Raw genomic sequence first — 13,401 nt, 5'->3', positions numbered from 1 at the left:
AAATTTCCGTTAGACATTGTGGATGCCTTGTCAGATCCAAAGAAATTTTTATCTGTCATGGAGAAAAGAGCAGACCAGATGAGAGCTATGGGGATTGAAACCGTAAGTAGTAATTAACTATGGATATGAAAGTAATTTGCATTTCTACTTAAAGCCTCTCATAGTAGAAGATTTGAAAGAAGAGAGGAGGTGAGAAGATTGGCCAGCTTTCTCTTTTTGTTCAGTTTAGGTAGGGTACAACATGACTGTACTTTGGCTAGAGTGACATTGATTGGGTGAAGGCGATACATTTCTAAATATATTTTGCTGTTTAAGGGGCAACCTTAATTCACCTCTTTGCTCTAATTCATACATCCATGAATTAGAGCAAAGAGTTTCAGCTATTGGGTGGTATAGAAATGTAACTGTATGTATGTATGCATATGTAGGTCATCTATGGATCCTTGGCTAGGAGTGTCTGGTTCTTTTTGTGCTCGAAGGAGTTCTGTGGAGTACCCAATGTGGTTTGCATTTGCTAAGCCATGTTTTTTTCTCTGAACTCTGGAAACATTTTGCAGATTTTTGTGTTTAGCAGTAATTTGTGCAAATAGAGATTTTGGCAAATTATGGCTGAAATTTACACATACTTGTGTAATTGGCAGCTTAAATTTGAGCAATTTGAGCAAATTTCAGCTGTAATTTGCGCAAATTAAAAACACAGAAAATCTGTGAACTGGCCTGATTTGCTGCAGACAGAGGAGGAAGATGGAACTGCAGATTCCATCCGCAGGAGAAGATGGAACGACGTCCAGGGGCTAAACCAGGGAAAACTCATCGCACTCCAAATCCCTGTCCTTGGGTATTAAGAATCCATAGCATATAAGCCTTTCATTTTGAACAGAGACCTCATAGTTTCACCAATAAGTTTGAACAAGTGGGAACTACAATAAATTTTTGCAGCATCTACTCATTCCTGGCTGCCCTCTTCTAGGATACTCTCTTCCCTTCCCACTCCCCTGTGATTTTCCATGCCCCCCCCCCCAAGCAATCAGTCAGCATTCCATCCCCACTGGGCATATTCAGTCCTCGTTGGGCTGTTTAGATTTTTTTATGTATATATTTCTGTAAACCCTTGGGCTCCCTCAAGTCTACTGATACTTCCCTCTTCTACATGGAAAATGACTATAAGGGCCAGCAGTTGTAGAATTGAGACTGCTGTTAGTATATATGATATATCAAAATTTCCAATGGTGATCTCAACTACACACACACACACACACACACACACACACACAAATATTTTCTACCCTGTTCCAAAATGTTGGAATAAAGATGTCTGAAATGTTGCTGTTTCTTAGGCAAGATATCCTTGGACAGGGGCAGTAAGATGCAAAAGATCTTATGTGCATCAGTACCAACAGTGGTTTGTGTCTCTATGGCTTAAATGTTATCCAGGTGATGCAGAACCATTAAGAAGCCCTTACAATCCAAAATTAGTTGCAAATTTTACCAAGTGTTTTGCTCTGATTCTACCAAAAATCACCATTAGCTTGTTTGCTGAAGGTTATCATCCTCTCGCTAATGCTGTCCAACTACTTGCATGTCACAAATAATGTAAGGGGAACAGCTCTGGGCTAGTTGTGCTGACTGCTGGGCTGTCTCTTTGTCCTGCGTCTGGCACCTGGGATCCAGGTCCTGTGATGCTGGGACCTATTAAACCAGCCTTCCCAAACCTGGTGTCCTCCATTGGTTTTTGACTACAACTTGCAGAATTCCTGGCCACTGGCTATGCTGGCTGGGGCTGATGGGAGTTGAAGTCCAAAACATCTGTAGGGCACCAGGATGGGGAAGGCTGCCTGAAACCTTGCCTTGTGCCTTTATCCTTTGCGCACACATCTGACTACTTGGAATCTTTTACCCCCAATTCCAGATTGTCAATGGTCTTTAAAAATTCCTTGTTGCTTGCAGAGTGATATAGCTGATGTTCCAAATGACACTTCAAAGAATGACAAGAAAGGCAAAGCTAATAATCCCAAAGCAAATGTTACTCCTCAGACCAGCTCTGAACTTAGACCAAATGCCACTTCTGGTGTGGGACCTGGAATGGAAGCTAAGAAAGGTAAACATGCATCTGGAAGAGTTCAAAGGTTTCTTACTGTATCCCTGTAGAAATACTATGACATGCTTATAGTCTTTATGAAGCAGTGTAAAAGGCTTTTTATAATAACCAACACACCTTTTCAGTGAGTTTGGGTGACTGACTAAAACCAACATTTAAAACAGTATCAGTGTGTACATTTTTGTTTTATTTTAGGTATAGATCTTATTCCTCAAATAAAGATAGAGGACTTAAAGCAAATGAAGGTAAGTCAATGCAAAAGCTTAGCAATATCTTTCTAGAACCTAGATTGAATTGTTTGGCAGAGGTGAAAATAACGTTGAAATTAAAATGTTATGGGCGGGGAGGCATTGAAAATCATGAGGCTAGAGTGCGCAGTGGATTTGCCTCCATGCTTATTGAATAATCAACCAAAGGAGTTTTCCTTTTTCTTGACCTCTCTTTAAGCTCTTTAGAATTCCAAAATGGCCCCTCTTGGCTTCTTTGCTACTTCCTGGATTAATTTTACTACAAACAACCCCAAGGGAACCTTTGAGAAGGGAACCTTTGAAAAGGCTAAAGGGGCTGGGGCTAAGGAGCTATTAGAAACAAGAAGCCAGTCTTGTTGCCTTGTTGTGCCCATGGTGTATTGCTGATTGGTTTCTACTGTGGTGTGTAAACTGGGAAATGGGGAGACGGATCGGAACTGCTTGAACAAGCCCACAGTCTAGGCCTCCAGGTCTCCACTTCAAATTCTTGCAGGTGTTAGTCAGGTATATAACACCATTTGTTTGTTTATGTAACTCACCAGGAATTCCCAGGTGGCCATGCACTTTTGGTGGCTTTTGGTGCAGGTTTTTCCCATTCTAAAAGGTTGAAATGCTTCTCCTAAGGCTTCATTATTGGTAGGAAGAGCTTTAAGCTGAAATATCCTGGTATTTTTGGCCCCGCCTGTTTTGTCTTTGGCCCTGCTCACCCCTGGAATGCAGCCCCCAAGAGCTCCAAAATGGAATTTGGCCCTCGGGCTGAAAGAGATTCAACACCCCTGATCTGAGTCAAAACAGATGTGTGCAGGTGCCATTCTCAGGATTTTAATGATTCCAGAAGTCTTAAGGAGATGTTAATCTAAGCTTTTTTTCTTTTTCTTTTTAATGGGGAGCAGGCATATATAAAGCATTTGAAAAAACAGCAAAAAGAACTGAATGCTTTGAAGAAGAGGCATGTAAAGGTAAAGAGATAAGCTAGACTGTTTTGCATCAGTTTTCTATTCTCAGACATGGGGTAGCAGAACTGGAAAAAAACCTGATTGTCATAATGATTGGCAAAATAATTAGGTAGCGCCACCGTGTCTTAGGTATGGCTCCATCTATGCAGGTAAGTGCAGCATCAGCTATATGGAATGCTCGTTGCCATCCCTAGTTGTGAAGGGGAAGGATTTAAGAAGCTGCATACGATCTCCATCTTTCTGGTGCTCTACCTCCATCAGTCAACCTAAGCCACTCCAAGTAGATGAGACCCAGTCTTTATCTCTCAGTTAAATGTACCTACATGAAAAAATATATGCCTACCACCCTGAGCTCCATGGAGGAAGGGTAAGTTACAAAAATAATGATGTACCTGTGTTGGGTGGTCTTTGGCATCTCACAAAAATCATTTATAAGATTAAGATGTTCAACAGTAGATCAGTAACTTTTAAAGCTTTAATCTATGTATATCCTCTCATACACATCAATCCTAGCCACTCTCACTCTCTCTTCATACTCTCTTCAATTCAACTCTTCACAGACCCAGCACAAATCCCATGTCTCACAAACCCTCTCTGTCTCTCTCTGATCTATTCCCTAAGAAAACAATCTCTTTTCTGAACCCTTTCTGTCTCACAGAGGCACAGCACCCTGCTTATATATCACACACATTTCGCCCCACCTTCACTCTCTCAGCCAAATCTTCCATATGCTAATACACCATTCCTCCTGTCACTCAACCCACTCTCGCCCTAGATATACTCACCATAAAACAATACACATCTGTACCTACAGTTCATAATATACATATGTGTAATGTCACAGGGGCTACTTCAATTTATGTTGTGAAAGTCCTGCATGCTAGGGCTGCCCATGTGAGTCACATCATCTTTAGGTCCTAGGTTTCATTGCTTTCAATGGAGCTTACTCCAAGGTAAGTGTGTATAGGATTGCAGTCTTAGTCTCTTTCATCTCAGGTATTTTCTCTATTCTGAGTAGACAGGATTTTTATGGATGTCTAAGCTTGTCAGAATTACATCATTCTTTTTTCTCTAAGTAGTTGCTCATGTTCGTAATCAGCATGTATATCCCCCTGATGAAGCTGACAGCTTGCTCATGCTGTTCAGATTCACTTTTCTGTGAAATCTTTCTGGAGCAGGAATGTCTGAGGTTTGTTCTCATCGTGAATCATAGACACTATGTATGACTCGTTTCCCAAAGGTGTAGTCAACTTATTTTGGAATTTAGGTTTAGACTTTAATACTTGAACTTCAAAGTGTTGGCCAGCTTTCTGCTTATCTAGTAATTAAAGGGAATGTGAAATTCTCCTGTGAGATTTTGTAAAGGACTCTGGATGGGTGACATTATAAGTGAAATGTGTTTATTATTATTCAAAGCTGTGTTAGGAACAAATCTACAGTGAAGTTTAGAATTAGCAACCTTTACATATTTCAATAATATACATTCAGTGTGATGCATATTAGAACAAGTGTAACCCAGTAACCATAGCTTGTGTCAGGAATATTTATAGTTTGTGATTCCTGACTTTCTCCAGACTTTCACAGAATGCTGTTGGATTGCCAAATAATGGCAGAGTAATAGTGGTGTAGTGTGGAACCAGAGCTCATAGGGATGCAGCATCAGCACTTTTTAAAAAATAATAATTTTATTAATTTTTCAAATACAATAAAAACATGCACAACAAATGAACCAAAAAAAAAAAGAAAAGGAAGAGAAAATAAAATAACATACATAAAGTTGAATTCTACTGGCAGAGGGCAATATATTTAACACATTTTCCACTTTTACATTACAATCACAAATGTGAACCAAATCTGTAAATGGCTTGGAGATTATTTATATAATTCTTCATATTACAGTTTGTATTTATTCTCTTTTCCATAATCTGACGATGTTGAATACCTTGCTGGTCTGTATATGAAATAAAATCATGCATACTTTATAAAAATCAGATACTTTTGCTTTACCTTTAACTGATCTAAGTTGGTGTGTCAATTTTTCTGCTATGGCTATTTGCCACAGCTCTGTATACCAAGAGTTTAATCTTAAGAATTCTGCATTTTTCCAACATTTTGCTATTACCCTACACGCTGCCATCAGCATAAAGACTATCAGTCCCTTAGATGTCACTTTTCCATTTTGTTCCTCCCAAATTGTTAATAAAGCTAATGCTGGTGTGGCATAGATAACTTGATGTGTGACGTTTGCCATTTCTGTAAATATCCTTTTCCAGAACTGTAACACAACAGAACATAACCACCACATATGAATATATAACCCTTGCTGATTGCAATCTCTCCAACTTTTTGTAATATTTGTATTATTTATCCTTACTAGACACACCAGTGTAATATACCATCAGTGTAATATTTTTAAAGAATTTTCCCTAAGGATTATTGATAGTTTTCCTTGACTGAGTCGTCCATAATTTGTTCCACGTATCTTTGTCTATTTTTATCCCAACATCATCTTCCCATATTATTTTCAATCCTGTTGACATACTTGTATCTATTTCAATTAAGTGTGTGTATATTTTAGAGATCAGTCCTTTCGTATTATTCATATGTTCCAAAATAACAGCATCAGCACTTTTTAATTAGCACTGATACTGACATCATCTGCCCCTGCCCCGCCCGACTTCCCTGTTCTCTCTGAACTTGGCTGCAACCCTCGCAGTAGCTGGGGGGAAATTGACTTTCCCAGCAACAATATATTGTTCCCTATTGTAATGCAAAGTATTTGGAGGTGGTTTGATCTAGAATGGGCAAAAAAGACCCATTCACTTTACAAAAACCCCCGCTCCAGGTGGAGATGAAAACTGCTAGAACTGACGTGTTGACATGGATCCACACCGCTCCCTGCATTTTTGGACTCTCCTTGAGGCCGTGGCTATGAGGACTATCACAACAAGCACCCACACTTCAAAATTTACAACTTTGCACCGCTGCAGAGTAATCACCATTTTTTCTTCATTATGCGCAGTTACAGCATGTGGTGAATTTGAATGGATGATACTAATATAGTTGAAATGCCAAAACACAACTGTTAGGAATATGATCATTTACAGAGCAGGCCTAACTAAGGATGCTGGATAAATTCGAGATAGACAAAAATGAGCTTGGATTTCTAAGAATCCAACCTGCAGAATCTGCTGTGGAATGACCCCCTCAGGCCGCACGGAGTTCGTGGACTTTCGGGTGGTGTTTTGTTTTGTTTTACTTTCCCAAAATTTACACATATAAATTTGTAGGAAAATACGCAAGTTTCTGCTGAGGAAACGTTGAATGGAATGGGGGACAATATGCTAAATGTTATGCACTGAGGTAAATTATGTAAATACTTATATAAATACTTATGTAATCATTTGCATATTTTTCCGCATGACAAAAAAATATATATTTGCATCCATCTGTGGACAGACGATGGAACAAAAGATGGAGCAGATTTTACACAGTCCGTGCATCCATAGCCCTAACTGGGGGGTGGGGAGGAGAGAGAGCAAAGTGGCATTTTGGCTGAATCTACACATAATGGTTTTACCATTATCATGCTGCAGTGATAACTGTTGGTGTACATGACACCAATGGGCACCAATAGTTATCACTGCAGTATGATAATGGTAAAACTGCTATGTGTAGATTCAGCCCTAGTCTATCATTTCCAAAGCCCAGCCAGCTTGTGTAAGCCAGGGCAAGTGAAGGAGACTTAAGGTTTTTTTATTGTTGGTAGTTCTGTTTTTTTATAATTCCCCTCCTGTTGGTTTCAATGGAACTGAAAAGATCTATGCCAGCTTGAGGCTACTGTAGTTGAGGAGGCCAGTTTCAGGGCACAAAGCAGCTGTGTATCCAAGGCAACCTCTGACCTACTCCTGTCCTGCAATTGGAATGTCCCATTTCAGGGCCTACCACCAAAGGAAACACCACCAACATCTACAGAGTTTTCCACAATTGTACCTGGTGCACCCCCCACCAGCACAGCTCCTCTCCATTGGTGGGGGGACACTTCTACCCCATCCTATCCTCCTTCAGCTGGCAGTTAGGATTGTCTATTAATTATTATACTTATATCCCACCTTTCCTCCAAGGAGTCAAAGCGGCATACAAGGTTCTTCCATCCCGCTTCCTTTTATCCTCACAACAATACTGTGAAGTAGGTAAGGCTGATAGATAGTGACAGGCCCAAGGTCACCCACTGAGTTTTGTAGCTGGAGTGGGGATTTGAACCTGAGTCTCCTAGATCCTTGGCCCACGCTCTAATAGCACCACCATTGTGCATGGCAATCTATGCAGTACAAGAGGACAGGGGAGAAACAGAGGGACAGGAGGAAAGTGAAGACGTATACAGGGAAAGAATGTGCAGTTTTTTTCAATTACATATACTTAGGGCACAATCCTATGCAAGTTTAGACAGAAAAAAAACCTACAACTCCTAGCCTGCTCCAGCCAGCCATGCTGGCTGGGGCATGCTGGGAGTTGTAGGCCTTTGTTTTGCCTAAACTTACATAGGATTGCACCTTTAGATTTAGTTACCAGCATTCTTCCCCAACTTAGTGCAGGTTGGGGATGGCTGCAGTAGGGCATGCGAATTCGGGGGCCAAATGCCTGACAGAATAAAAAGGGCTTTGTGCAGTGTCAAAACGCTTTCAAAGATTATCATACCAAGAACCAGAAGTGCTTTTTCTGACCTTCATATGTATAGGCTGAGACATACATTCGGATGCCTAATAATTCACACTGTAGCCTGATGAGCCATTTCTTCTGTTGCAGGAACACTGCATTATGCAGAAGTTACACTGCACACAAGTTGACAAAATCGTAGCGCAATACGACAAAGAGAAGTTAGCTTATGAGAAAATCCTCGAGAAGGCAATCAAGAAGAAGGGGTACAGTCTTTTTAAACTGACTTTAAAAATTGTTTTTAATTTGAGGATATATCTGTTGCATTAATAAACTTTTTTTCTTTTGTTCCTGGTTGTCCCTCAGGGAGAACCAAGTGAAGCTGCATATCTTGTGTACAAATATATTTTTTGTTTCATTGCCCGTTTTAAACCAGTTTTAACAACTGGCTTAGAGAATTCAAGCAAGAGCCTGTTTTCTGTAGACCTGGAGTTTGGCTTGGAGGGAGAGTCTGACAATAGCCCAGATTTTCCCAATCTTGGATCCCCAGATATTGGATTACAACTCCCATCAGCCCGGCCAACATGACCACTGGTCATGGATGATGGGAGTTGTAGTCTGGCACCACGTGGCGAGAGTCCTGGGCAGGATGGGAGGGGGCAGGATGGTGGTGTCATTTTAACTTTAGGTGCAAACACATCCGGAACTGGCACTACCTAGTACAGTTACACAATTGTATCGCACCACGATGTGCTCTGCTGGCAGCATACTGGTTGGAGTTTCATATTTGCTGATCTCACCTGGATTAGTCAAGTTTGCCAGGACCAGTGAATACTTGAGGCCTTTAGGTTTAATGAGTGTATCACTTATTAAAAAGATCATTTGGAGGCATAAAGAATTTTCTCCTTGTCTTACTAACAGTCAGTGTTTTATTTTAAACTGAAGTATATGCTTAAATATCTCAAACACTTAGCACACAAACTTATTTTTCAGTCTGGCATAAGTGGTGACCCCAGTGTGGAAGGACTAGCCAATCTGGAATTCAGTCTTAGATGCTGCCTCAGTTTAATACTGTTTCTACAACCAATGTATTAATTTATCCAACTTTGCCTTCCTTTAAAGGGTAAACTATGCAAGTAATATTGGGTGCACAAAAGGCAATAGTCCTGCGCAGATTTCAAACAAGGTAGAAATGAACATGTGGGGGAGAGGAGAACCAGGTTTCCCCATATACACCCCAGCATATCCAGTTTTGAATGTGCAATCAGTACTCTGCAAGAATAGAGAGAACAAACTGTGCATTCAGACTTGAGCCTATCCTCTTTGGGATACACATACGTGGGCCCCTTTACTCAAGTTCCTAGACAAGGTTACAGGTGGGGATAGGGGCATTTCATCACTTTTCAAAATATTATTCTTTGGTGTGCATCATGTTTCTTCAGTCTTTCCCTTGCATATCAGAGGGCAGCATCCAATAGTGCCATTCCGCAAACTCAAGTAGTGCTGGCAGAGCTCCGCTGAATCTTTCCATTGCACAAGTAGTTGCACATTACACTTGTACAACCCATTGTGCAACTGCTTGCACAACCCATTGCACAAGTGTAATGCACAACCGGTTGCACAACCAGTTGCGCAAACGTGATGCACAACCGCTTGCACAACGCGCTTGTGCAAACATAACTTCAGTTGGATTCTCCTCTTGCACATAGTTCGGAACCTAGTTTCTGCTAACATCATTTGCGCTACCAGAATGACATAGTTGGATACTGCCCATCGCCATGACGCTATAAAAGCCCTTCTGGGTCAGACTGAATACCCATGTATTCCAACATCCCTGTTTCCAGCAGTGACCAGGTAGAAGCTTCTCAGAACCTCACAAACTAAGTATGAAGGCAAGAGCCCTGCCTTCTTTTTGCTTGCCCCCAGATGCACCCAGCTGTTCCATTTAGCCGTCGTGCTAATAGCCATTGATAAGCGCTTTCCTCCCCCATGAATCAGTCTCATCCCCTTTTAAAGCCACCCCAAGCTATAGCCCATTACCACTTCTTTTGGCAGCAAACTCCATATGTTAAGTAAGCGTTGCATTAAGAATTGCTTCCTTTTGTCTGTCCTGAGTACATGACTAGAAGTATATAGAGGCTACATCTTTTCCAGAGTGGGGGTGGGGGATATAATGACACTCTTGTACATTTGCAGATGAGCGAAGTGCCTAGGGATGAGCAAGGGATGTCAGCTATACACTACAAGTGCCATTACATGTCTCAGGGTCTCCAGGGAGTTGCCGCGCTCATGGATTAATTCACAGATACCAATGTGTTCAGATTTCCAGATAAATAAACAGCCTATTTCTTTGGGGGGGGAGAAAGGGAAATAACTGTGCTGTCCCCTAGGGAGTGTTTAAAGCAGCCTTCCCTAACCTGCTGCCCTCCGGATGTGTTGGACTACAACTCCCAGCATCCTCCAGCTGGCTGGAAGGCAACAAGATGGGGAAGGCTGGTTTAGAGTCTCATTGTATGAGGTCCAAGCTAGATAGGATAGAAACAGATACCTTTGTTCATGTGCCTCCTGTTTTACATATGAAAACAAGTGAGTGGGTGAGGGGAGCTGAACCTTCCTCCATCTTACCTCCCTGCATTCTGCCATTTTTTTCCTAGCTTTGAACATGAAGGTATACGGAACGGAATCCTCTCATATCTTATCTCCACCTCTTCAGGCACTTTCCCCCCAACCTAGCCCACTTCCAGTATTGGAGCTGGGCTAGGAAATATTCAGAGATTGCATTTTATGTCTGGATTCTCTTCTCTTTGAAGGCAGCATAAATACTAATCAGACTCTGATTCTGCCTCTGGAGCTTCGCATGTGCCTTCCAAAATGTCAAACCCATGGCACGTGTCTTTGCAAAGCCATCTATCCTATGGCAACAATGTCAATTATTAATCCTCTCAGTAGTCCAGAGGGAACACAAGGTATGTCAGGATTTCTTCAAGTTTTCCGTGTGGACCTTGTAGCAAGGAATTTTAGAAGATAAAGGTTTTTGTGAATGTTCATAAACTAAAACTGAATTTGACGCTCAGTAAATAAATTGAAATGACATTACTGCATTCTTGCTTTAAAACTCTAGCAGTATACAACCACAGTAAAAAATAAACAACAATAACAATTCAAAATGATACAAACCTAAAATCACAAGTTTAGTAACCAGAACTAGCACCAATTGTAGGCTTAGGGGCAGGCCAAAATGGCCACCCCCAATTCACCACCTCATTTACAGATGGTGAATTGGGGATGGCTACTTTGTTCTTAGAGTCCAAAGAGTACTTTGGTTCTGTTTTGATGGTCACAGTTTGACCCCCCAAAAAAAGTTTTTTTTTTTGAGGGGAGGGGCTTACCATGCTAGCATGGGCGGGTGTGACCTCTTCTTCTTTTATTTTTCTTCTTTTGTGTTACTAGTTTCCCTGCCCCTGCTCCAGTGTGGTTGCTGAAACTCTGAACATCATGATGTCACATGTATAGTTCATTAGACTTTACAAGGAGGAGATGCAGGGCTGCTGATGTCAGTGGCTTCCATGCAGTTCCCATAATGTTTGTTGTCAACCTAATTGTCATTTTAATAAGGGCTTCACGTTAAAATAAGTATAATAACTACATGTTAAAATAAATAGGGGGATAGAACTGAAAAGAACAGCCTTATGTTACGTTATCCTGCAAACACAAATGAACTGTAATGTGTAGCAAAACTTCCTCCATGTCTTGACATCACATACCGTGTGTTTTCCTACCCCATATCATTGGCTGCTGGTGGCAGTGCTGGTTGTGGTGGCAGATAGACATAAAGATACTGTGTAAATTGGACTACACATTACACTGGAGAAGAGAGAGAACATAACACGGGGCTGCCATTTTTGGTGGCAGCCCCTGTTAATAGTAATGTGAAGTTCCAGCTGTAGAATAAGGGGAAATGTTTTGGAAAGAAAAAACTAAGTCAAGCTGATCAATGTTTTGTATTAAAGATTCAGGATTTATGGTTTGCATATGCTCTTAGATTTAAGCCCTAAAAATTTGATAGGCAAAAAGATTATTTATCACTAATTATTACACAAGCATTGTTGTGGACATTCTGTTGTTTTGGCAACTTAAACCTTGACTATTTAAGTCGACGTATACACCTCCTTCTCCTTCTAGGGCCTTATCCGGTGTTGGATGGGAGGCCAGGGGCCATGCACATATGTACATGTGCACACACAACACACACACATACGAGCACACGTATGGCAGGGAAAAAAGTGAAGTCTCTGGGGGTTGGAGATACAAACATGGTTTCCCCTGTCAGTGCTTGCACTGGCTAGGAAACTCTATTCTTATGTCCTGTCTGTATTTTCTCCCCCTGTAGCTGGGCTGCGGGAGAAAGTAGCCAGGGTCCCAACAGTTCTGTGGGTTGCGTGTGGCCCATGGATTGTGAACCCCTGATTTAGGCCATAGTTGATCCCCCAAACAGGGCTGTCTCGATGTATCGGGTTGGGAAGGGTGCATTCACATAGTTCACACGTGTTGCCAATACCTTGGCCAATACCTTTGCTGGGTCTCAGAATTGCACAATGATTTCATACATACACCCACGCTGAAACAAGATCCTGCCATGTGTACTAGCAGGAATAAGTGAGAGGGAAGAGCTAGGGATGGTGTGGAATGTTCTCTCCTTTCATCAAGATTAACAAAGCACAGATTCTTCCAATTCTCACATTCTGATGATTGAACAGGTATTTTAAGACAAAAATTTAAATAATAATTACCTACTTAAATTGTTCTTAGCTGTTTACATTGTTATAATTTTTCTGTGTTAAAATTGTAGGCTGTTTTTATTATGTGTTTTCGTAATGCTGGTGTATTTTTTATCAGTTGTTGTAAACTGCCCAGAGAGCTTTGGCTATAGGGAGGTATAGAAATACATACATACATACTTGATCTTGGATGTGAGCTCTTAAGAAAACAGGAATATTTTGGAAACATCCATTAAGGAGATAGGTAAAGTGAATGGATCTACTTATACATACTCTATACAATTGAGTCATTGTTGTCCTAAATTGTGCATTATATAATTTAGATATCAGCAAGCCAACAATATGAGAAATGTGGCTCATTTGTAAAAACAGCATACTGTTATCGAAATATGTTTAGGCATTTGGTCATCCTCTAACATTTATTAGGAAGCTTTAATATGTGGTGCTTGTTTGAAATTTCTCTGTTTGTTTATATGTTTTGTTTTAGAGGAAATAACTGCCTTGAGATGAAAAAAGAAATAGAAAATAAAATTCAGATACTCACATCAGATCACAAATCTAAGGTAAGAGAAGAACGAGCCATTTTAACAATGCATTCCATCATGTGAGGATTTTGTAAGTGGCTAAGATGCCTCTAGAAGTAGCAGATAACTTTTGCTGCTGCA

General features: G+C 40.8%; 1 protein-coding gene across 21 annotated transcripts in view; it reads left to right on the top strand.

Annotated features, from left to right (window-relative positions):
- The window catches only part of PLCB4 (phospholipase C beta 4), a 250,510-nt gene that overhangs the window by 218,397 nt on the left and 18,712 nt on the right, over nt 1-13,401 (top strand). For 20 of the 21 annotated variants that reach the window (XM_084825013.1, XM_084825089.1, XM_084825057.1 and 17 more), the window contains 6 exons: nt 14-102; nt 1,948-2,098; nt 2,294-2,343; nt 3,240-3,305; nt 8,109-8,224; nt 13,224-13,299. In XM_084825013.1, the coding sequence (XP_084681139.1) occupies nt 14-102; nt 1,948-2,098; nt 2,294-2,343; nt 3,240-3,305; nt 8,109-8,224; nt 13,224-13,299 (548 nt within the window). Of the gene's footprint in view, nt 1-13; nt 103-1,947; nt 2,099-2,293; nt 2,344-3,239; nt 3,306-6,147; nt 6,316-8,108; nt 8,225-13,223; nt 13,300-13,401 lie in introns of those variants that run through there. The other variant, XM_084825162.1, reaches the window with a different exon arrangement.

Source organism: Heloderma suspectum, chromosome 1 (genome assembly GCF_057233095.1).
Source record: "Heloderma suspectum isolate Gila_16-S chromosome 1, 16-S_ref, whole genome shotgun sequence".
Classification (NCBI taxonomy): Eukaryota; Metazoa; Chordata; class Lepidosauria; order Squamata; family Helodermatidae; genus Heloderma; species Heloderma suspectum.
Note: the sequence above shows the minus strand (reverse complement) of the source record. Positions and strands in the feature narration are given on the sequence as shown.